Here is a 24,686-nt window from a genome sequence, read left to right as displayed (position 1 = left end):
CGGCGCATGCGCGGGAGCGTCAGCGGCCGCTGTCAGTTTCCCAGCGCATGCGCGGGAGCGTCAGCGGCCGCTGTCAGTTTCCCGTGCATGCGCAGTGGGGAGAGTCTCTTCCGCCTCCGCCATGGTGGAGGCCGTGGCGGAGGCGGAAGGGAAAGAGTGCCCCCCACGGCACAGGCCCGCCCGCGGATCGTTGGGCCCCGATCGTGGGCCAGGCCACTGTGGGGGCACCCCCCGGGGTCAGATCGCCCCGCGCCCCCCCCAGGACCCCGGAGCCCGCCCACGCCGCCTAGTCCCGCCGGTAAATACCAGCTTTGATTTACGTCGGCCGGACAGGCAATTCCTGGGCGGGACTTCGGCCCATCCGGGCCGGAGAATCCAGCGGGGGGTCCCGCCAACCGGCGCGGCCGGATTCCCGCCCCCGCCCAATCTCTGGGAGCGGAGACTTCGACGGGGGCGGGGGCGGGATTCACGGCGGCCAACAGCCATTCTCCGACCCGGCGGGGGGTCGGAGAATGACGCCCCAGGTTTGTAGAAACGAAAACTTACTTTATTTTACAACAATAGGTCCTTATTGTCGACTCTATTTATACATAGTCAGAAATTGTTAGAGATCACTTGCCTCATTATCGTGGGGAGCTCGTATTCTGCAAGGTCCATGGGATAGTTAATCATTCCCACCTTGTAAGACCCGTATCGGTTATAGCACCACCTTTAAAACCTACCAATTTGAACATCCTTTTAGTCACAGATAAAAGCAAAATACTGCAGATGCTAGAATTGGAAATGAAAACAGAAAAACTGCAAGTCTGGCAACATCTATGGGGAGAGAAACAGAGTTAACACTGCAGGTCCATATGATCCTTCTCCAGGCTCATTATCAATTCTGTTGATAGCTTGAACTTCTGTGAAGCACTTTGGGACTCTTTATTATCTTAAGCATGCTGTACAAATTGAAGTTGCTAATAGAAGATAGTGCAACCTGGGACAGTTGTCGGAATCCTCCCTTCCTGAGTCATACTCTATCCTGAAAAGGGGGTTGGTTAGCTCAGTTGTCTGGATGGCTAGTTTGTGCTGCGGAGCGATGCCAACAGCTCGGGTTCATACTCCCGTACCGACTGAGATTATTCATGAAGGGCCTGCCTTCTCAACCTTGCCTCACACTTCAGGAGTCATCACCCTCAGGTTAAATCGCCAGCAGTCAGCTCTCAAAGGGAGAGCAGACTATGGTCCTTTGGAACTGTGGTGACATTTACATTGAACCTACTTTTCGCTGCTCAGTACAAATATTTTTAAGTTCTGTTAGGCTTCCTAATTCCTTACCTGGAGATCTAGCGTGGCCCTGCTGACAGCATATTGTTCTCACACCAACCTAGTGCTACCCAGTTTAAAATGATAAAATCAAACAAGAAATTTTTCAGTACATTTTATTTGTTTGTTTTATGATAAATAAGCATTCAAATTTTGTTACAGAAAATAACCAGATCTTGGAGAGCGACAAACCAATTGTTGTATAGCTAAAGGTTCATGAACCCTTTGGTATCCTTGATCCATGTGCTATATTTAGAAATATGAGTGGCGAGCAGAAAGCATCAAGTTGATAAAGTGGTGATAATTTAGCATTGACCAAGCAAATTAATATGTATAAAGAAGGAATGCATCTTTGAAAGGCAAGTGAAATACCATTGCTGCAATAGATACAAACCACAAAGTATTTTTGCTAAGTTGTAGAAGGTTGCCTTCTTAAAATAGCACCAAGTTAAAGACAAAACTAGATTCAAGAACACAAGCACCAATGAATAATCGGTTGAACATACAGTGAATGCAGTATATTAACTACACTTATTTCACTTTTGTCACCAGCATCAATAATAATTTGATACATGTTCATTCCAAAGAACCTGTCCTTGAATGATCCTCAGATTGACTGCTACTGGAAAACTGTGTTTTCAGAGTTTGAAAATTTCAATGGCTAGTGCAATATTTTTTTGGCAGTATCAAACCTCTCCCAGCTTCTGTCCATGATGAGGTAGATGAAACTGGGCATGTACTGATTTTCACCTTAGTGAGAGAAATAGGTCAAATTTGATGTTGGGAATGTTCAGCACTTTATAAAATTATATTTTTTGATTTCAACCCAGTGTTAGGCACCATAGAGAAGCAGTTATCTGTACGCTTATGTGGCAAAATCTTCTTGTTATACATCTTCCATCGTGATATTTTCTACAGTTCCTATCAAAATGATGAATAGTGATTTTGACATTATTTCCTCCTGGGAGATCCAAAATAGAAGCATGTGGATAAGTGCAGTGTAGAGATGAATTAGCCCATGACCATTTTGTTTAAATACTAGATCGGAGGATGTTCAAATATTCTTGGACTTTACAAGAAGCAGACAGGTCCAATGTCTACACCAAATTCCTGGTCCTCAGCACCAATATCCATTGGTGCAATGTCCACAATTGGCAGCCGAAGAGTCTTCCGTGTTTTATATTCAAATATTGTCTTGCCCCAGTCTCCTGTGTGCTTCTAAAAGCAAATAGGGATAACATTCAGTTTTACTTTCATTGTATTAACAAAATGCAGTCAACATGGAACATATTCATTGGAACTGAATTTCGAAGTTCTAAATTAAAATGGATTCAAAACCTATAGTTATAAAATAATAGCTGTGATGGCAATTTTGAGTGGGTAAGTTGCAAAAAGGTGTAGCTTTGAGTGCAGTGAGATCAACTGCATTTGTGTATTTGGTAAGTGAGGGAATTCCTTGCATATTCTCCCCTTGTCTGCGTGGGTTTCACCCCCACAACCCAAAGATGTGCACATTAGGTGAATTGGCCATGCTAAATTGCCCCTTAATTGGAAAAAAAATAATTGGGTATTCTAAATTTATTTTTAAAAAGTGAGGGAATTCCGTGCAGTGAGGGAGGAGGTACTGCTCAGGTTTTTTGAAAAGTGGTCCAAGAAAGGTAGCTGGAGAAAGTGCGATTAGAGAGCGGAAGCATGGAGGCATAAATTAAGTGAGCAGGTAGATGATTGGTTAGTTTTAAGGTTTTTGTTCTGTCTCTAAATTGGGACAAGAGTTTAAAATGAGGCTCGGGAGATCCAAGTACTGTGTCATATTTATAGCACTACTAGTTAAACTCCATAACATTGGTTTAGAAAATTGTTGAGCAATATTTCTGAACTTAGTTAAATAAAACAACATAAAGGTGGCAAGGGCAGGTGATGTGTTGCATATATAACACATAGGTACTGGTAGATACCTGTGTGATCCACAGCAACTACTTCTGCAGCATATAACTGCAGCTGAAGGAACTTCGGCTCAGAGTTGCTGAGTTTCTCATGCCGTGACTAATCAGGGAAGGGGAAAGTTTCCTGGACATTTCATTCCAGGAGGCAATCACATATCTTAGGCTAGGTACTTCAGATTCATCTGTGGTCAGAGACAGGAGGGCGTAACTTCAGGTGAAGCAGGAATGGGGATCCAGAAGTTAGCAATGGAGGAGCCTCAACCCTTGCATCTATAGAATTTACAGAGTAGAAGGAGGCCATTCGGCCCATCGAGTCTGCACCGCACCTTGGAAAGAGCACCCTACCTAAGCCTCCACCCTATCCCCACTTGTCCAACAGGTTTGAGGTTCTTGCAGCTTGTGTGGACAAGAGCAGGGACTGTAGATGAGCTAATTGACCACAGCACGATGGTGGAGGGAGTCATTCAACTCCGGGCCATAGCTGATATCTGGAAGATGTACTACAGCGCTGTGCTTGAGACTAAGTTCAGGACTGCAGTTCTGGTAAGCATCAGTGATCCCGGGGAGGGAAGTCGGTTGGGGTGGGGGGGGGGGGGATTTCCTGATAGGTCACTAGGTGGGCGATTGTGTTGTCAGGGGTTAGGTTTGGGAGAGGAAGAGTGAGTTGGAGCTCTCCAGTCTCTGAGGGGAGGGTGCCCCCAGTCTAAAAGGTCCTTCTGATTAGAGTGCCCACCCCTTCAGATTGCAGCACTCCCACACCAATGTTTCTCACCCTCAGTCATTGGGCGCCAGCCAGCCTAGAAACTGGAGCTGGATGGGAAAAGGTCCTTATGTGGCCATTAAGGCCCATAACAGGGGCATAGGTGGGCTTTTCACCCACCATAAAATTGCAACCGGGTCAGGGCTGGCAGGATCCTGGAGTGAATCCTGTCAATGATATTTTACTTTCCCTCCATCTCAACATCCTGGGAAGGAGTGTAAAATTCCAGCCATAGTTGTAAAGTGATCATAGATACAATATGATAATTCAAAATTATTTGACATTTTGGAAATACAGAAAGGAAAGTAAAGGAGGTGGGTCGCTCTGTTTATAAAGGGAGGCAATGAGTCTGCAAAGCCCCATCAAGAACAATTGCATTGAAGGAATGTGAATGGGGGCTATCTCCAAACTCATTAGCAAAGTATCTGGACAATCAATTGGATACTCAACATGGTGGTGACAAACCATTAGACATAACCACTTGGACAATGGGATTCTGACAATGAAAGGAATGTGCCCATGCATAATCTAATCACATAAACTGGACAACTGACTCCACTTGGGTCACAGGATAGGTGGAGAGAGAGGCTCATGTAACAAGCCACCTAATGCTTTGTGTGTTTACCTATCCATTCTCTGTGCAGACTAGCACAAGCAAATAAGATGCTGAAGAAGCAAGATCCTGGGTGGGTTTGCCTCTGTCTCTCTCCATCCAACTTGCAAGTTTTGAACTCTGTTGATTTTGACTAACCATGTGCTGCAGGCAGAGGCCTTTTTAAAGAATTCAACTTTTCTGTCTCCAAAAGAAAAGGTAAATCCTCTGTCAACATCTTTTGAATCCCTCATGCTGAATCTAGAAGGACCATTGTGTTCAACCTCAAGCAAGCAATGTCATCAACCTTCAAGAGGCATATACCCATTAACTTCATTTAACTTGTCCTTCCTCTCTGCAGTCTATTTGTATCTGAACTTCAAATGTATGTGCATGAAAGTTGGAGCAGTTTGTCATTTTCCTAGACTGGGTTAAGTTCAATAAATACTATTCTCATATCTTTTCAAAACTCAAAAGGAACCTGCCTGTGTCTTTTATAGTCACAGCATCTAACAGTTAAAAATTCCCTGAATTAGAAAGCTTATTGTTTGTCTAAAAAAAAAACTTTTTCCAGTCAAACAATGGCTAGGAAAACAAAGAAGCCATTCCACCTCTCCTCAACTGAAAACGGTAATGAGACATGATTAATTAGTGACCTCATAGTAAAGGATCCTCTTGGTAAGACTGATCATAGCATCGTGAAACTTCATATTCAGTTTGAGGGTGAGAAATGTGGGTGTGAAACTAGAATATTAAACTTAAATAAAGGCAATAAGGATATGAAGATAAAATTGGCACAAGTGGAATGGGAAATTATGTTAAAGGTAGAGAAACAGTAGAAGTAAATTAGTAAATTTAAGTAAATATTTCGTAACTCTCACAAAGGTATATTCCGTTGACCAAAGTATGAGAATGGTGCATCATCTGTGGCTATCTGAGGAAGTTAAAGATGGTATTAAACTGAGAGAAAAGGTGTATAATGCTGCAAAAATGTTGGTAAGACAGAATATTTTAGAAACCAGCATGACTTAAAAAAAATAAAGAGGGATAAATTGGAGGATGTGAGAAAACTAGCAAGAAATATAAAGATAGACAGGAAAATCTTCTACAAGTATATAAAAAGGAAAGGAGTAGTTGAAGTAAGTATTGGAACCTTGAAGGTTAAAACTGGGGAACTAATATTGGGAAAGAAAAAAGGCAGAGACTCTCTCTGTATCTTTCTTTTCTTATTGGAGTCTAGAAGATTGTGAGATAATTTTATTGAAACAAGTAAGGTTATAAGTGGGCTTAACAAGGTGGACACTGAGAGGATGTTTCCCCTGATGGGGGAAATCTAGAAAAAGAGGGCCTAATTTAATATAAGGGGGCATCTCATTTAAGACAAAGATGAGGAGGAATTTCTTCTCTCAGACAATTGGTAATCTTTGGAATTCTCTTCCATAGAAAGCAGTGGAGGCTGGGAATATATTCAAAGCCGAGTTAGACAGATGGCTGATTTCAAGAGTTTTGGCGAGGCTGGGGGTGGGGCGTGTTGGTGAAAGGCACACTAGAGTTAAGGCAACAATCATGGCAGCTATGATCTTAATGAATGGTAAAGCCAGGTTCGATGGAACTAAAGGCCTACTCATACTGCTATTTCTTATGATCTTAGTCTTTTTTGCTACTTACAGTACAGCCATCTTCAAGGACATAGTATATAAATTTGCTGTTTCCTTCAGCTTTGAGCTCTGCATCAACCCAACTCATCAGCCTCAAGGCTTTCTTCACATTTCCGGCCTCAGCATCCAGGTAGGCAATACTGTTCTTACAGTGGTAGGTGACATTCTGGGATGCTCGAGTGGAAAGCAGTCGCAGGAATCCTATTTGAATTTCAACAGTATCTTCCGCTATCCCATCATCACCATAGCTAAACTGAAGAAATATAAATTTTTACTGTATTTATTTAATTATTTTTGAGAGTTTTTAAAATCATTTATTCATTCTCATGATGTGCACATCACTGGCAAGACGTGTATTATTGCTCGCTCCGAGTGCCATTAAGAAGTTGACAATAAACATTTATTTTGAACCGCTCAAATTGCAAAAGGTTTTATAGAACAATAACATTTATAAATACTCTAGAAATGGTATTAATCTGCAGCAGTACTGCAGAACAGGCTTATAGTGAGCTAGTGCCTGATTTTCTTTATGGATATTTTTTGAATCAGCGTGAGTCTATTTTGTGGTCCTGGAAAAGACCGATTTCACCAGTTCCCACTCAATTCCACGGTGATCGCTCCATAGGGTACAGGGATTAAGCATTAGTTCTGATTTGAAATGTTTTAAAAGACCACTCAAAGGAAAAGTATATGACAATCCAAAGCCTTGGCACTTTGATCCGTACTAATGTAAAAGTGATGATTATATGTTTTAAAGCTTTGCTTCAGAAATCATGTGGCTTGAGCATCAGATTCTGAAATCAAGATTAATGAATTCCAATTCAGTTAACCTTGGAACAGCTGTCTTGTGGTGGAAGTTAAACATATATTAATTCATTTTAATCAGTTTTCTTCTATTATTAATCTCCTTTTGTACTATATTGTACCATGTTTCATAACTTTATAGCTTTCACTTACATGAAAACCACCATCCATGGACTCGCCAAACCACACATGCTTCTTTCTACCAATGTTTTTGCTTGTCCACCAGTTCTTGCGTGGAACGATGCTGGGATTGGAAGACACACAGGTCTCTCCAGTCTCCATGTTGCAATGTACTTTGATGGCATCCAACTTGCAGCCTTGATTAGGATCAATCCAGTATTGTCCTATAATAGTGACATCAAAGCAAAATTCTTTACAGTGACTTTCCAGGGCAGGTTTATAATACTTTGATTGTAATGGAGGAAAGAAAATTGTCACTCTCCTCCATGGTTTCTTTACACAGCCTGCTCACCATAATAAATCTGGTTTTGGTCTAGTGCAAAATGTACTGTTGACTGGCTCCTCGCTCAGCAGGAGACACAGGTATTTGTGTGGCTAGCATAATTTACAAGTAGCTTACATTTTTTAATGGAAGCCTGGATCAGAAATGCTGAAAGGGGAGGGGAAAATGTGTTTTGGCATTCCAAAAGGAACCTTCCCTCCCTGATATCCTGATCTACTCGTCACTCATCCCCAATATCCAGTCCTCTTTCTATGAACCTCTCCATGAAAACATAGGAGTGTACACTTACCTTTTTCTCTCCTCACTCCTCACCATGAGGCCCACAACACTCCTTCCAAGTGAAGCAGCAATTCAAGTGTTCTTCTTTCAATTTGCATCCACTGCTTACAATGTGGTCGTCGACATTGGGGTGACCAAACGTAGACTAGGTGACCTCCCTTGCAGAACATCTATGTTGGCGAAGCAGAAACCACTCCGGCGCGGGCCTAGCCCCTAAGGTGAGGGCTTGGCCCCTAAAGGTGCGAAGAATTCCGCACCTTTGGGGCGGCACGACGCCGGAGTGGTTCCCGCCACTCCATTACGCCGGAACTCCCCACCCCGCCGGGTCGGGGAGAATCGCGCCCCTGGTTAGCAGACAGAAAGCTAAAAGTTGGAATAAATGGGTCTTTTTCTGGCAGGCATTTACCAGTGGAGTACCGCAGGGATCTGTGTTAGGACCCCAACTGTTCAGATTATATATTAATGATTTGGACAAGGGAACTAAATATATTATCACCAAATTTGCCGCTTTGAGGAGGATGCAGAGATGCTTCAGTGGGTTTTGGACAGGTTCAGTGAGTGGGCACATGCAAGGTCGATGTTATACAATGTGGATAAATGTGATGTTATCCGCTTCAGTGGCAAAAATAGGAAGGCAGATTATTATTTGAATGTGTGCAAAATGAGAGAGGTGGATACTCAGCGAGAGGACACCAGGCAGTAATGAAGGCAAATGCTTTGTTGGCCTTCAGAGTGTAAAGGAATAGGGATGTTTTACAGCAATTGCATAGGGCATCGGTGAGGCCACACCTGGAGTATTATGGGCAGTTTTGGTGTCCGTATCTGACGAAGAATGTTCTTGATGCGAAGGGAGTGCAGTGAAGGTTTACCAGGCTGATTCCTGGGATGGCAGAACTGTCATATGAGGCGAGACTATGTCGGTTAGGAATATATTAATTGGAGTTTAAAAGAGTGAGAGGGGATCTCATAGAAACTTATAAAATTCCAACAGGATTAGACAGGGTAGATTCAGAAAGAATGTTCCCGATGCTGGGGGAGTCCAGAACTAGGGGACATAGTTTGAGGATAAGAGGTAAACCTTTTAGGACTGAGGTGAGGAGAAATTTCTTCACCCAGAGATTAGTGATGAATCTGTGGAATTCACTACCATAGAAAGTAATTTAGGCCAAAACAAGTGTAATTTCAAGAAGGAATTAGATATAGCTCTTGGAGCTAATGGAATCAAGGGATACGGGGGGAAGGTGAGATCAGAGGATTGATCTTGATGATCCGCCATGATCATAATGAATGGCAGAGCAAGCTCGAAGGGCCGAATGGCTTCCTCCTGTTTCTATTTCCTTTGTATGTTTCAGGCTTTGCTGCATTACAGGGGGCTGGATTCTCCGTTTCTGCATCTTAATGCCAACAGAGAATCCTTGGACTTTCACGACAGAAAAATGGGCGCCATACCCGCACCGATTCTGCCACCAGTGAGGGGCTTGCACCGGCACCCCATGGGTTCCCATGTAAAATGGTGTGGGACTCACCAGGATCGTGATCGACACTCACAGGGCTGACAAGCTGCAGCCGCACATAAACAATACACTGCCCACACAAACACTGATCAGGGGAAAAGGATGGGACAGGTAGTGCTGGAGTACTCATACAGCTGATGGGTCAGCCGGGGCCAGAGGGCAACCAGTGGGGGAGGGAGGGGCACGGGAGGGGGGGGGGTCACCTATATGACCCAGGTTGCATACCTGTCCAGCCCACCCCACAGCCCACCTCCTGGCCATCCCCGACTACGCCCCCCAGCCCTGGCAGGAGCCCTCTGGCCAGCGGCACGGCTGTCGGCGAAGTATGGCGGTGCTGGACACTGTCCATACGCCCTCTCTCTCTCAGCAGCCACCACGCCGGGTTCCCGATTTGTGAGAGCACACGTGGACCGCGCCATCAGGAACTCGGCCCATGGGAGGCGGAGCATCACGGGTGGGCCCACTAATGATATATGAACGATGTTGCAACTATGCACGGCATGCATCGCATTGTTGCCGTTTTCGAGGAGGCGGAGCATTGCGATTCGCCGTCAAACCGGCACCTGCCACAATTTCGGCATCGGGAGCTAATCTCTGCCCGATCGCACGCTCCGATTTTGGCATCGTCTAACAGAGAATCCCGCCCATGGTGTCTGCTAATTTCTCCAGCCTGCATATGTTTTGTTGAAGTCTTTTACAGACCTCCTCAATGTCTGGTAAAACTCCTACATCTGGGTCTTCAGCAATTCTCTTATGATGTTCCAGGTACTCAACTCCCTGAATCATTTTTGATAACTCGTCAAAAATTACCTACTTTCATTAAACCAGCAATGGAAAACTTCAAGACTATTGGTATGGAAAGGGAATAAAGATGCATTTGCAACATCAAGTACCAATGTTGAAAAAAAAGATTCTTTGATTAAACAGTATTTTTTCAACATTGCTTCCAAAGAGTAACAAAGCATTTTCACTTGTTATTTTTCCCCAACTGTTTCAAGTGGTGTATGTATACAAAATCCAAAAATGCATGCAAAGTTTTCCACAACATAATGCCATCCTTGTGGCACATGACTGGCCTAATTCTGCAATTCTGTTTTTCCAAAAGGGAGATAAGTGCAATATGTACAAGTTGCAGAATCAAATCTACAATTCTCGAGTCACAGGAAAGGAACAACTGCAACAAGTGCAGAAGATACTGGAAGTCTGCAGAGGGATTTGGACAGGCTAAGTGAATGGGCTAGGGTCTGGCAGATGGAATACAATGTTGACAAATGTGAGGTTATCCATTTTGGTAGGAATAACAGCAAAAGGGATTATTATTTAAATATTAAAACATGCTGCTGTGCAGAGAGACCTGGGTGTGCTCGTGCATGAGTCGCAAAAAGTTGGTTTACAGGTGATTAAGAAGGAAAATGGAATTTTGTCCTTCATTGCGAGAGGGATGGAGTTTAAGACTAGGGAGGTTATGCTGCAATTGTATAAGGTGTTAGTGAGGCCACACCTGGAGTATTGTGTTCAGTTTTGGTCTCCTTACTTGAGAAAGGACCTACTGGCACTGGAGGGTGTGCGGAGGAGATTCACTAGGTTAATCCCAGAGCTGAAGGGGTTGGATTACGAGAAGAGGTTGAGTAGACTGGGACTGTACTCATTGGAATTTAGAAGAATGAGGGGGGATCTTATAGAAACATATAAAATTATGAAGGGAATAGATAGGATAGATGCGGGCAGGTTGTTTCCACTGGCGGGTGAAAGCAGAACTAGGGGGCATAGCCTCAAAATAAGGGGAAGTAGATTTAGGACTGAGTTTAGGAGGAACTTCTTCACCCAGAGGGTTGTGAATCTATGGAATTCCTTGCCCAGTGAAGCAGTAGAGGCTCCTTCATTAAATGTTTTTAAGATAAAGATAGATAGTTTTTTGAAGAATAAAGGGATTAAGGGTTATGGTGTTCGGGCCGGAAAGTGGAGCTGAGTCCACAAAAGATCAGTCATGATCTCATTGAATGGTGGAGCAGGCTCGAGGGGCCAGATGGCCTACTCCTGCTTCTAGTTCTTATGTTCTTATGTTCTTAGTCCCGTTTTCTGCACTGAGGAGCTCCGCTCGCTGCAAGTCCTCAGTGTAACAAGGGATTGGGACGATATTTTTAAAAGCGTTCTGCGATCTGGAGCCCCCGACGCAACTGCTGACCTACCCCCAGCCCCAACTTGCTATGAGGGGGTCCCCGGACCCCCCTGAACACCCACGCTGGGCACTCCTGGCCCGATCGCCGCTGTACTAAAAATGCTATTTAGCAGTGCCAACCTGGCACCCCAGCAGTGCCCCTGCCAGCTGGCAGTGCCACCTGGACAAATTAGCAGTGCCAGAGTCCAGATGGCAACAGAAGTGCCAGAGTGCTACCCTGTCCAGAGGCCCAGCACATAGAACCATAGAATTTACAGTGCAGAAGGAGGCTATTCGGGCCATCGAGTCTGCACCAGCCCTTAGAAAGAGCACCCCACTTAAGCCCTACACTTCCACCCAATCCCCGTCACCCAATAACCCCACCTGACATTTTTGGACACTAAGGGCAATTTAGAATGGCCAATCCACCCAACTGCAAATCTTTGGACTGTGGGAGGAAACTGGAGCACCCGGAGGAAATCCACACAGACAGGGGGTGAAGGTGCAGACTCCGCACAGACAGTGACCCAAGATGGGAATTGAACCTGGGACCCTGGAGCTGTGAAGCAACAGTGCTAACTAATGTGCTACTGTGCCGTCCGAGTCAGATGCGTTATACATTGCGCCACTGGCCCCACTTGGGGGCCTCTGATCCCCTGGGAAACCCCACTGGCTTGGGTCACTGTCTGTGCGGCGTCTGCAATTTCTCCCTGTGTGTGCATGGGTTTCCCCCGGGTGCTCCGGTTTCTTCCCACAGTCCAAAAATGTACAGGTTAGGTGGATTGGCCATTCTAAATTGCCCTTAGTGCCCCAAAAAAATGTTAGCTGGGGTTACTGGGTTATGGGGATAAAGGGGATAGTGTGGAGGCGTGGGGTTTAAGTAGGTGCTCTTTCCAAGGGCCGCTGCAGACTCGATGGGCTGAATGGCCCCCTTCTGCATTGTAAATTCTATGATTCAATGAGTGCCGTTCTGTGTGGTTGCCGTTTGTGGAGACCAGGACTGAATGGCACTCACCAAAGTTCTCCTAGGCAAAGGATATCGATCCCAATGTCTCCAGTAGCTCGGACAACTGCATATAAAAGTGAGACTAGCTGCCTCAATTTAATATGCAGATTTACCAAAAAGGAATCCCGCCCACAATGGACAGGATTCACATAACAACGTCTCGCAAGATTGAGCTCGATCCCACGAGGCGTTGCGAGCTGGATGGATCACGGGAGCGGGATCTCTCAATGTCTATTGGCCATGGCGTGCTGCCTTTCAGGCGCAACATGGCCGTTCACTCACTCCAGTAATTTTCTTCTCAACTGGCTTCCTTACCACTCTTGAATTCTGGATGGCAAAATTTCAAATCACGGCAGCTACGGGCAGGACTCTTTTGCGATCCATCTGGGCTCAGGATTGTGTCCATTCGGCCGTTAAGAGATTTCAGGGCAGCTATTATTTCTTCCCCTTGTGCATTTGCAGCTTTACCAGGCTGATCGCCGTAGTAGTAACTTTCCTGAACCACTATACCCGTATCTCCATCGTCACGTGATGATGTTCCACAACAGAGACCAGGAGGACCAGGGGGGCCTGGATGACCAGCAGGACCATGATTACCAGGAGGACCCTATGGAGTTCAAAGTACAGTAGTCATATTTAGTTTTCCCTTATTAGAGTATAATTGATTTGTCATTTCAATTTATAAACTCGCAGGAATTCAGTTTAAAATCACGGCACAAGGTAGTGCTGAAAGAGGCCATTTGGCCTGGGGTGGCTAGTATTTGATTAATCTCACTTCTCTACCCTTTCTACAAAACTGAAGTCCCTCATTCCTGGCATCAATTATGTAAATATCTTCAATACCTTCTCTGAAGTTTAGACATACTTGCTTTAATGTGTGGTGCCCAGAATTGAACATAATCCAGTTGAGGCCTAACCGCCGTTTTATAAGGATCAGCATAACTTTGTCTTTGTATCCGTGCCACTATTAGCAAATCACATATACATTTTAACATCCTTCTCAACTTGTCCAATCACCTTAATGAATTTGTGCATGCACTCCCAGATCTCTCACTCCCTGAATCTCCTTTAAAATTGTAAGCTCTATCTTATGCCACCTTTCCACATCTTTTCTGCCAAGATGTTCAGAATTCACTTCATTTCTGCCATGTATCTGCCCATTGTAACATCAGCCTATGCTCTTGTGGAGGCTGTTACTATATTTGTCACTGTTTACTTTGTTCTCCAGTTTTCTGTCATCCTCAAACTGTGAACATCTGCTTTATCCCCAACTTCCTCCAGTCTGAAAAACAACCATTCACCACTACTCTCATCTATTAATTTCTTAGAAAATATTGCATCTACACTGCCACTTTCCCTTTCACCTCATCGACTTTAATTTTGTCAACAAGTCTATTATGAAGCATTTTGCAAATGCCTTCTGAAAGTCTTGGTGTATATCAACTGCAATACTATCAACAAAATTCTCTGTTACTTTATCAAACAGCTCAAAAAAGAACTCAAACATGATTTGCCTTTAACAAATTCATGCTACCTTTCATTTATTAAGACACACTTTTCTAAATGTCAGTTTTGTCCCAGATAGTGTTTTTAAAAGCTTGCCCAGCACTGATGTTAGATTGGTGTGCCACGGTTATTCCTCTGCTCTTTTTTAAAAAAGGGATGTAAGATTGGCAATTCTCCAGTCTGCTCACACTCCCATCTTAAAGGTGCTTTAGAAGGCGGTGGCCCGAGTTTTTGTAATTTCCACCCTGATTTCCTTCAGTAACTATTCCGATCGGCGCAAAAAACGGCGCAAATCCGACTTGCGTCACGTCGGAAAAATGGGTCGATAGTCTCCGGCCCGAAATGGGGTAGCAGCGACGTAACGGGATCTGCGCTTGCGCAGTGGTTCACGCCGTGCAGCGTCATACGCGCCGCACGGCGTGACGGCTCATAAGGCCGCGCTGCTCCCGCCCACCCAACCGGAACACCCGACCGCAACACCCGACTGGATGGCTGGCCGTCGCTCAGCCCCGAGGTTCGAGTCACGCGATGTGGAGGCGCTCCTGGACGCGGTGGAGCAGAGGAGGGACGCCCTGTATCCCGGGCACGGCCGCAGAGTTGCCCCACGCCACAGCCGGCGTCTGTGGAGGGAAGTGGCAGAGGCTGTCACCGCTGTGGCCCTGACACCACGGACAGGCACCCAGTGCCACAAGAAGGTGAACGACCTCGTCAGAGCAGGCAGGGTGAGCCTCCCCCATATCCCCCCCTCCCCCATATCCCCCCTCCCCCATATCCCCCCCTCCCCCATATCCCCCCCTCCCCCATATCCCCCCTCCCCCATATCCCCCCCTCCCCCATATCCCCCCCTCCCCCATATCCCCCCTCCCCCATATCCCCCCTCCCCATATCCCCCCTCCCCCATATCCCCAAGTGAATCCAGCCCTAACCTTAACCTCTGCAATGCACGCGCAACCGATGGCGTGCATTCATATACCTGCCTAACACTGTTGCCTTTTACCCCTGCACCCCCCCCCCCCCCCACAGGAGAAGCGCGCACACAACAATAGGGAGCATGTGAGGACTGGAGGAGGGCCCGCTGATGAGAGGCCACTGACCGAACACCAGGAAAGGGCCCTGGAGCTGGCTGGCGGACCTGAGGACCGGGAGGTTGCTGATGCAGAGGTTGGGGGCGTACGAGCAAGTGAGCCACCGACAGCCCGTCCCCATATCCCCCCTCCCCTATATCCCCCTCCCCCGTATCACCTGATCACTGCCTGATGTCTAACCATGCATGCTTCATTGTGTATCGCAGGACCAAACGTCCAGGCACCCATCCCCGCAGATGCAGACCGCCCGCAGGATGCCCCTCGGAGACCACAGGAGACGGAGAGACACGCACCCTCCAGCATGCGACGCCCGCAGGATGCCCCTCGGAGTCCACAGGAGACGGAGAGACACGCACCCTCCAGCATGCGACGCCCGCAGGATGCCGCTCGGAGACCACGGGAGACGGAGAGACCCGGACCCTCCAGCATGCGATGCCCGCAGGATGCCCCTCGCACACCACGGGAGACGGAGAGACCCGGACCCTCCAGCATGCGACGCCCGCAGGATGCCCCTCGCACACCACGGGAGACGGAGAGACCTGGAGCAACAGGGAGACGACACCCCCGTCACGTGCGGGAGCAACCACCTGGCGACGAGGGGGGCAGCCACAGACCCCCGTCACATCCGAGCCAGGACACCACTACCCGGGACACCACTACCCGGGACACCACTACCCGGGACACCACTACCCGGGACACCACTACCCGGGACACCACTACCCGGGACACCACTACCCGGGACACCACTACCCGGGACACCAGTACCCGGGACACTCCTACCCGGGACACTCCTACCCGGGACACTCCTACCCGGGACACTCCTACCCGGGACACTCCTACCCGGGACACTCCTACCCGGGACACTCCTACCCGGGACACTCCTACCCGGGACACTCCTACCCGGGACACTCCTACCCGGGACACTCCTACCCGGGACACTCCTACCCGGGACACTCCTACCCGGGACAGCACTACCCAGGAAGACGAAATACCGGACAGTGACTCAGAGTGGAGACGAACCCCCACCCCAAAGTGCCATGGACTCAGAGTGGGACGAAGAGCACGACACAACGCCACTGCTGTCACCAACACCCTCCACCATCGCAGAAACACTCACCACGGTTGGGCACTTTAGTGATGAGGCGTCTGGTACACTCACTGGTGCGCACAACACAGCCGTCCCGGTACAGCAGGTGGAGGAAGGAGCAGCAGAGGGACCGGGCGGTCAGAGGGCAGCCCAGCCCAAGCGAACATCTGCCGCCCAGATGGATCCCGGGTTCCACACCCACACATAGATCCGATGCAACCACCGACCCGGAGACGAGCGAAGAGGGTGACGGGCGGCTTGCGGCGGCTGCAGTCGCAGGTGGAGGAGTCCACCCGCGTCCAGGAGCTGGGAGTGGTGCCGGTCATGCGTGCCACCCAGGCCGACACCGCACGGGTGGCGTCCGCGGTGGAGGCAATGGGTGCGACGGTGTCAGGTTTGCGAGGCCTGGGGCCTTCCGTGCAGGCGGCGTCTGTGGCCCAGGAAATGGCTGCCCTCTCACAGGAGGCGATGAGCCAGTGCCAGCGCCAGATGGCAGAGGCGCTCAACGCCAGTCTCTGCAAGCCATGGCCCAGTCTCTGCAGGCCATAGCCCAGTCTCGGCAGGCCATAGCCCAGTCTCTGCATGCCATGGCCCAGTCTCTGCAGGCCATCGCTGAGGGCATCGGCGCCAGTGGCCATGTGCGAGCCGGCGTCGCACTGTCACAGACAGGGTTTGCCAACCCCCTGGGCTCCATGGCTGCAAACCTGCAGACCCCTGTCGATACCAGCACGGGCCTCCAGGACTGGCAGCGCCAGATGTCGGGAGGGCGTCGGATGGCCAGTCCGTTCGCATCCCCCACCCATGTAGAGGCCTGGGGGCCATCGGGCACCCCGAGGGAGGAGGAGGTGCTGTGGTCTGTCCCGGGTCCCCCTGTAGGGGAGGTCCCGGTACACCGCGACACCTCGGACTCCCCCCCCCTTCCGTCCCAGGTGCATCGGGTGGGCACCGGGCAGGACAGGCTGGCAGCTCGCCATCCCAGTCGCCCGGGCCAAAGCCTGGCCCATCTAGGCCAGGACGCCCCAGGAAACGGCTGCCAAAGGGATCCAGTGTCAGAGGGCAGGAATCACAGGAGTCCACCTCCAGTTCTGCTGTACCGTCTGGGGAACCACGTAGACATAGTCAAAGGGCCCGTAAGGCCAACCAATTAGACACTGAGTAAGTTGGCACGGGTGCAGGGCACAGATGAGTTTTAGGGGCTAGGGCACGTGCATGAACTCCTTTGGTTATTAAAGTCAATGTTACACCTACCGAAGCTGCCTTTGTGCTCTGTCCAAAGTGTGCGGGGGTGTCATGTACGTTGAGCGCAAGTGTGTGTGTGAGGGGTGGTCTTACCTCAGCCCCAGGTGAGTCTGCCCCCTTCCCCCTGGGCCGCCATCAACATCCCCCGGGCAGAGAACGGCACCGTGCGCTGCAGTGTCACAGCCGCATGTAGGGATGGTGCGGGTGGATGGTGGTACTGTGGCCATGGGTCAGACATAGTCCAACGATGTAGAGCCAGGAGCTCACCGCAGGGCGGGTTGTCATCATCCTCCATGGCCTGCGATAGACACGCGTCCACCCGCAACTGTGTGAGCCCGGCCCGTTGTACCGCAGGTGGATCGGCAATGGGGGGGGGGGGGGGTGTGCATGCGGGTGGGGTGGGTGGGGTTGGGGAGGGGGGTGAGGGTGCTGGGTGGGTGGATGGGTGGGGGGTGTGGGTGGTCGGCTGTTGCCATGGTGTGCGGTCTGTGGCCATACTACCCGATTCCCACGCCCATCTAGTCAGTGAAGCGGGCGTCTATCAGTCTGTCCCGTGCCCGCTGGGCCAGCCGGTAATGGTGGACAGCCACCCGCCTGTGTCTACCCCGTCTGCCCTGACCATTGCCCCCATCCCCCTCATCTGGGGAGGACTGGGCCTCTTCCTGCTGCTCCTCCACTCTGCCCTCCTCTGCCTGCGGCACATCGGCCCTCTGCTGGGCTATGTTGTGCAGGACGCAGCACACCACAATGATGCGGTCGACCCTATCTGACCGATACTGGAGGGCGCCCCCAGAGAGGTCCAGGCACCTGAAACGCATCTTCAGCACGCCAATGCACCTCTCTATCACTCCCCTTGTCGCTACATGGGCATCATTGTAGCGGTTCTCCGCCTCATTGCGTGGCCTCCGTATAAGCGTCATCAGCCACGATCGCAATGGGTAGCCCCTGTCGCCCAGCAACCAGCCCCTCAGCCGGGGATGGCGTCCCTCGTACATGCCGGGGATGGGTGACCGAGACAACACGAATGAGTCGTGTACACTGCCTGGGTGACGGGCGCAGACGTGCAGGATCATCATGCGGTGGTCGCAGACCACCTGTACGTTCATCGAATAGGTCCCCTTCCTATTAGTGAACACGGCCCTGTTATCTGCAGGTGGCCGCACGGCGACGTGCATCCCATCGATCGCGCCCTGGACCATGGGGAACCCGGCCATGGCAGAGAAGCCCACGGCACGGGCATCTTGGCTGGCCCGGTCCACAGGGAAGCGGATATAGCGGTGCGCCATGGCATATAGGGCATCTGTCACTGCCCGGATGCACCGGTGCACCGATGTCTGCGATATGCCGGACAGGTCCCCACTCGGTGCCTGGAATGACCCCGTTGCATAAAAGTTCAGGGCCACCGTAACCTTGACGGACACGGGGAGAGGGTGTCCCCCGCCAGTGCCACGCGGTGACAGGTGTGCCAGCAGGTGGCAGATGTGTGCCACGGTTTCCCGGCTCATCCGGAGTCTCCTCCTGCATTCCCGGTCCGTGAGGTCCTGGTATGACTGCCGGGGCCGGTACACACGGGGCGCCCTCGGGTGCCTCCGTTGCAGTGGGGCCGCGACGTCCTCCTCCCCCTCCTCGTCCTGTCGGTCAGGTGTCCCTCCAGTCTGGGCGGCTGCCGCCTGCCCCTCTGCGGCAGCCTGCGCCGCCTCTCTGGCACGCTCCTCCTCCTCCTCCTCCTCATCCAGGGCAACATAGACATGAGCGGCTGCCACCACGGCGGCCAACATCGCTGGATGATCTGAAAACAAGACGGCCTGGTGGGGGGGGGAGGGGAACGACGACATGTCATCATTGCCCATATCCCCTCCTCCCCCCAGCCAGGTGGCATGGACCGCATGGGTCCAACTGTTGGAGGCTGGCACCTGGCCAGGTGGACCAACTCACTTGCCCTCCCATCCCCCTCCTCGGCACTGACCCCCCCCCCAACCTCCACCCCGGCACGGACCCCCCCTCCCTACCTCCACCCCGGCACGTACCCCCCCCCCCAACCTCCACCCCGGCAAGGACCCCCCCCCCCCAACCAACCTCCACCCCGGCACGGACCCCCTCCCAACCTCGACCCCGGCACGGACACCCCACCAACCTCCACCCCGGCACGGACCCCCCCCCTCAACCTCCACCCCAGCACGGACCCCCCCACAACCTCCACCCCGGCACGGACCCCCCCCCAACCTCCACCCCGGCACGGACCCCCCCCAACCTCCACCCCGGCACGGACCCCCCCCCAACCTCCACCCCGGCACGGACCCCCACCCCCCAACCTCCACACCGGCACGGACCCCCCCCAACCTCCACCCCGGCACGGACCCCCCCCCCCCCAACCTCCACCCCGGCACGGACCCCCCCCTCAACCTCCACCCCAAGCACAGACCCCCCCCCAACCTCCACCCTGGCACGGACCCCCCCCCAACCTCCACCCCGGCACGGACCCCCCCAACCTCCACCCCGGCACGGACCCCCCCCCAACCTCCACCCCAGCACGGACCCCCCCCCAACCTCCACCCCGGCACGGACCCCCCCCCCCAACCTCCACCCCAGCACGGACCCCCCCCAACCTCCACCCCGGCACGGACCCCCCCCAACCTCCACCCCGGCACGGACCCCCCCCCCCAACCTCCACCCCGGCACGGACCCCCCCCCCCAACCTCAACCCCGGCACGGACCCCCCCCCAACCTCCACCCCGGCACGGACCCCCCATCCACCTCCCCGGCACGGACCCCCTCCCGGCACTCCCCCGGAGCCCAACCTACTCTAACCCCCCCCCCCCGCCGCACACACACACACACAACCCGAGACACACCTCTCCTCACGCATTCAGACTGCGGCCACGCCATTGCCTGCCCAGAGCCAACCCCCCAGGCCGTCACTCACCTCCACGCTGGTCGGCGTGAGCCTGGAGCACCGGGTCACGCCGATGAAAAGGAGGTTTAATTTACGTCGACGTGAACGGTCATCACGTCGACGGGACTTCGGCCCATCCGGAAGGGAGAATATCGGCAGGCCGAAAATCGGCTGCCTTGCGCAGACCCGTGACATTCTCCGCGGCAGCGGCGACATTAACGCCCCCGCCGACCTTTCTCCCTTCGGAGACTTCGGCAACCGGCGGGGGCGGGATTCACGGCGGCCAACGGCCATTCTCTGACCCGCTGGGGGATCGGAGAATGACGCCTATGGTCTCTAATCAGCTCCACCCTTCCTTTGACCATTATTTTAATGTTTGTGATTATATAAAACCATTGGGTTTGTTCTTATGTTAGCTGTTAATCTATTCTTAATATCAGCAGTAAGAAAGATAATGGAATCCTTATTCAAAGTTGTAATAAAGAAACATTTAGAGACTGATGATTAAAAGCAATGAGCATTGACTTCAAAAGGGAAGGTCACATTAGACCAAACTTTTAGAATTTTGTAAGGATGTATTAAAGGGTAGGTAAAGGTCATGATGTAGACATAATGGGCGGGATTCTCCAATACCCCAGCCGTGTGTTTCTTAGTGATGTGCCACTCATTGGCGGCAGGATTCGCTCTTCCCGCTAGTGGGGTGCGTTGCCAGCAGGAAAAGGGAATCCCAACAGCCAGAGAATTCCGGCCAAAATATTTGGTTTTCCAAAAAAGCCTTTGATGAGGAACTACACAGTGGGCTCATGACTAAGGTTAGTACATGAGGAGACGGGAGACAAGTGGCAGAATGGATGGCAAGCAGGCACGCTCCGAAACAGAAAAACGAAGAGATAGGCCCAAAGAATCAAGTAGGAGGTCACATACCTTACTCCCAGTGGTGGGAAAGCTATCCTGCTAAGTCAGGATTTCAATTTGGGTTATTAATGAATGGCATAAGTCCAATTCTCTCTGAGCCCACTGGGATTTCATTGCAGTTCTGGGATTATACAAGACTTAGAAGGGCATCCAGTGTCGCCAAAATGACAACCAGCAAATCTGTCAGGTTTGCCAGCTCACCAGGATGAGGTGTCTGTCCTACTGGAGATTGGACAGAGTGGGAGACCTGATGCTGTCCAGATAAGTGTGTACTTACCGCACACACAGCCTTTTTAAGTTTAAAATTCCCTGAAGTCTTTAAATGGGGTCGAGGAATTGATATGGGAATATAAATACAAAAAGTACGGAAGGTAGCTTCATAGGTTAATATGACCAGAAACAACCCCACTGGGGCTGATTGTTAAAATCGATAGAATTTAAAAGCAGAATGGCTCCGTGAAACCTTTTGGGGAGAAATATTTTTATTAAACAATTTGAATACAAAATCTACAAAAACACAGAATAACAATTAAACAGTAAGAGTTCCCTCCCCCACCCTCTTCTCCCTTGCAACATTAAAACTTAATTACTAAATCCCCCCACCCACCCTGTCCCACCCCCCAACAGCTAAAGTGGCCAGCTCTTTAAAGTGCTATATAAACGGCCACCATCTGAGTAAAACTCTTCCATTGACCCTCTCATTGGAAACCTAACCTTCCTGAAGTGTAAAAACGACATCAAGTCACCCAGCCATACCAAGGCACTTGGCGGTTCCCACCTCCATAATTTTTGATAATGTTTTAAACATGGAGTTCTAAAACCTCACGAACCGTGGACATGACCAGAACATGTGGACGTGGTTAGCTGGTCCTCCTTTATACCTCTCACATTTATCTTCTACTTCTGTGAAGAATCTGCTCATTATTTCTTGTGTCATATGGGTCCTGTGTACGATCTTGAATTGTATTAAGCTTATTCTAGCACATGAAGATAAAGTATTAATCCTGTGCATAATTTCACTCCATGGTCCCCATTCCAATTCCATATCCAACTCGTTGTTTTATTTCTTCAATCAGTGTTTTCTTTGAGTCCATCACCCATCAATAAATACTAATACTTTTCCCATCTTCCACATCATCTTGTGAGAGCAATTTATCAAGGAGGTTGTTATCTGGTAATCGATGGAAAGAGGACAACTCCTTTTTCACCAAATTTTGTAATTGAAAATATTTAAACATCTCCCTCTGCATTTTGTGCTTTCCCCTCAATTCTTCAAACTTCGCAAATCTACCTTCTAAGAATAAGGGGGGGATTTACCGACTGTTCACGCCGGTCCACGGTTTTCCTGGCAATGAGGGGTGCTGACAACAGGAAACCCCAGTGGCAAAGGCGGGACCGGGAGATCCCGCTGGCAGGCCGCCTCCGCTGCCGAAAATCATATGATGAGGTGGTCGTAAATCCAGCCCTCTGTCATTTCCTTGTCTCAATCCCTCTTTATGCCACTTTTTAAATGTTGCATCCAATCTTGTCATGGTGAATCAGTGGATTCCATAAATAGAGGCGAGCATGTTTCCCCAACCAAAATGTCATCTCAATTGGCTCCAGATGTTTAAAGACAGTGCTACCACTGGACTTTCTGTAAACTTCCCTGGGACAATGGGATTGGGGCAGCAGCTAAAGCCTATAAGTTGGTCCCATTACACGATGCTTTCGCCATTGTACCCATTCCGCTTCTTCTTCTTTCCGCCATTGCCGAATCTTTTCTATATAAGCCGCCCATTAATAATACAAAAATTGGGTAGTGCTAACCCGCCCACCTGCCGATTCCTTTGTAAATATATCAGTCGAGTTCGTGGAATTTTATTAGCCCATATGAAATCCAAATTATTTTATCTATTTTATAGAAAAATATCTTGGGTAGAAATATTCGGATGGGATTGAAACACAAATAAACATTTTGGAATGATGTTCATTTTTATCGTTTGTACCCCCCCCCAGCTAATGAAAGTGGAAGGTATTCCACCTATTTAATTCTTTTTTTTATCCCCTCTACCAGGACTGTCAGATTAAATTTTTACATTGTGGCCCAGTCATGAGCCACCTAAATACATAAGTATTTACATTCATAAGATGTGCTTGTGAGGTGAATTGGACATTCTGAATTCTCCCTCAGCTTACCCGAACAGGCGCCGGAGTGTGGCGACTAGGGGACTTTTACAGGAACTTCATTGCAGTGTTGATGTAAGCCTACTTGTGACACTAATAAAGATTATTATTATTATAAATCTGTTTCTCTCCCCAGGGTATTTATTTGAAATATTTCACTTTCTGTTATATTCAATTTATAGCGTGAGAAGGTTCCCAATTTTTTCAATATATTCATAATCTTATCCAGAGATTTCAATGGGTGAGCCATCCGCATATAGCGGAACTACGTTCCCTATTACCTCTGAATCCCTCAGGCAGCAATTGTCAGAGGTTCTATTGCGAATGTGAACAGAACTGGGGACAATGGACACCATGTCCTGTGCCCCTAATTAGTAGGAAATACCCCGAGCTAATCAAATTAGTCTTATCCCTAGTTGTGGGGGCGGTATGTTATAATCTAACCCATGAGATGAATATTGGGCCAAATTTCTGTTATTTACTTACACTGGGGCCAGCTTCTCCTCTTGAACCACGTGGCCCAGGGGGACCAATGGAGCCAGGATAACCACTATTACCATCTTTGCCCGGGGAGCCAGTTGAACCTGGCGGACCCTTTAAAAAATGTAAAATGCAATTAGGGAAGTTAATAGAAAAAACTACATTGTTTACAAATTGTAAAACCCCAACTCAACTTAAAACAAATATTTATTTTTTTCTTACCTATCGTTGGCCACTGCAGAGGTCAATCAACAACCTTGACTGAGACGGGTCTGACACCGGCCTCGCTTCTGGCTGAGTGATTTTGAAAAGGGATCCTTCACCTCGCAATAATATATTCAAAAGGCTTAAAAGCTTGTTTTAGGTGTCCTCCCAGGGCACCGAAAATATGGGCCCTGCAACTTGCGTCATGGAACGGGTGCTTACACAGATTGGTGGAGACCATCCCAGGGACAGTTGGGATGCTTTCTGCCCATATTACAGGTGAAAAATGCATGCAAGGTGAAGCAATTTCTGTCACTCAGGAGAGCCAAACCATAAAGGGGAACTGCCAAAGGGAAACAGCATAAACTCTGTTGGGGAATGTATCCAGGTGAACGCACCAACACCAGGAGAATTACTGGATTTTTAACTTTAAGGATAAAGGTGCATAAATTGGCAAGCAGCAAAAAGTAAGCAGCATATTTTCTACCGTTGACATTTCCTGACAAAGCAGCTCTTTATTATCCTCTTACCTGATTGCTGACCGTTGGCAAGAAACAATTGCTCTTTTATATCTAACATTTTTTGCGATGTTGGCCATAGGTGTTAAGGAGAGAATTGGCATTTTT

The 24,686-nt window shown here is 49.5% G+C and overlaps 1 protein-coding gene across 1 annotated transcript in view; it reads right to left on the bottom strand.

Moving 5' to 3' along the window:
- Window positions 1-1,410: 1,410 nt before the first annotated feature.
- The window catches only part of LOC140406814 (uncharacterized), a 249,663-nt gene continuing 226,387 nt past the window's right edge, over window positions 1,411-24,686 (bottom strand). Inside the window, exons 45-49 of the mRNA XM_072494717.1 lie at window positions 23,863-23,970; window positions 12,801-13,092; window positions 7,219-7,409; window positions 6,272-6,514; window positions 1,411-2,526 (exon numbers count right to left, since the gene is read on the bottom strand). Of these exons, the coding sequence (XP_072350818.1) occupies window positions 2,380-2,526; window positions 6,272-6,514; window positions 7,219-7,409; window positions 12,801-13,092; window positions 23,863-23,970 (981 nt within the window). The 3' untranslated portion in view covers window positions 1,411-2,379. The remainder of the gene's footprint in view (window positions 2,527-6,271; window positions 6,515-7,218; window positions 7,410-12,800; window positions 13,093-23,862; window positions 23,971-24,686) is intronic.

The sequence above is a fragment of the Scyliorhinus torazame genome, chromosome 2, assembly GCF_047496885.1.
Source record: "Scyliorhinus torazame isolate Kashiwa2021f chromosome 2, sScyTor2.1, whole genome shotgun sequence".
NCBI classification, from domain to species: domain Eukaryota; kingdom Metazoa; phylum Chordata; class Chondrichthyes; order Carcharhiniformes; family Scyliorhinidae; genus Scyliorhinus; species Scyliorhinus torazame.
The sequence above is the reverse complement of the archived record's forward strand: the minus strand, read 5'-3'. Positions and strand labels throughout refer to the sequence as shown.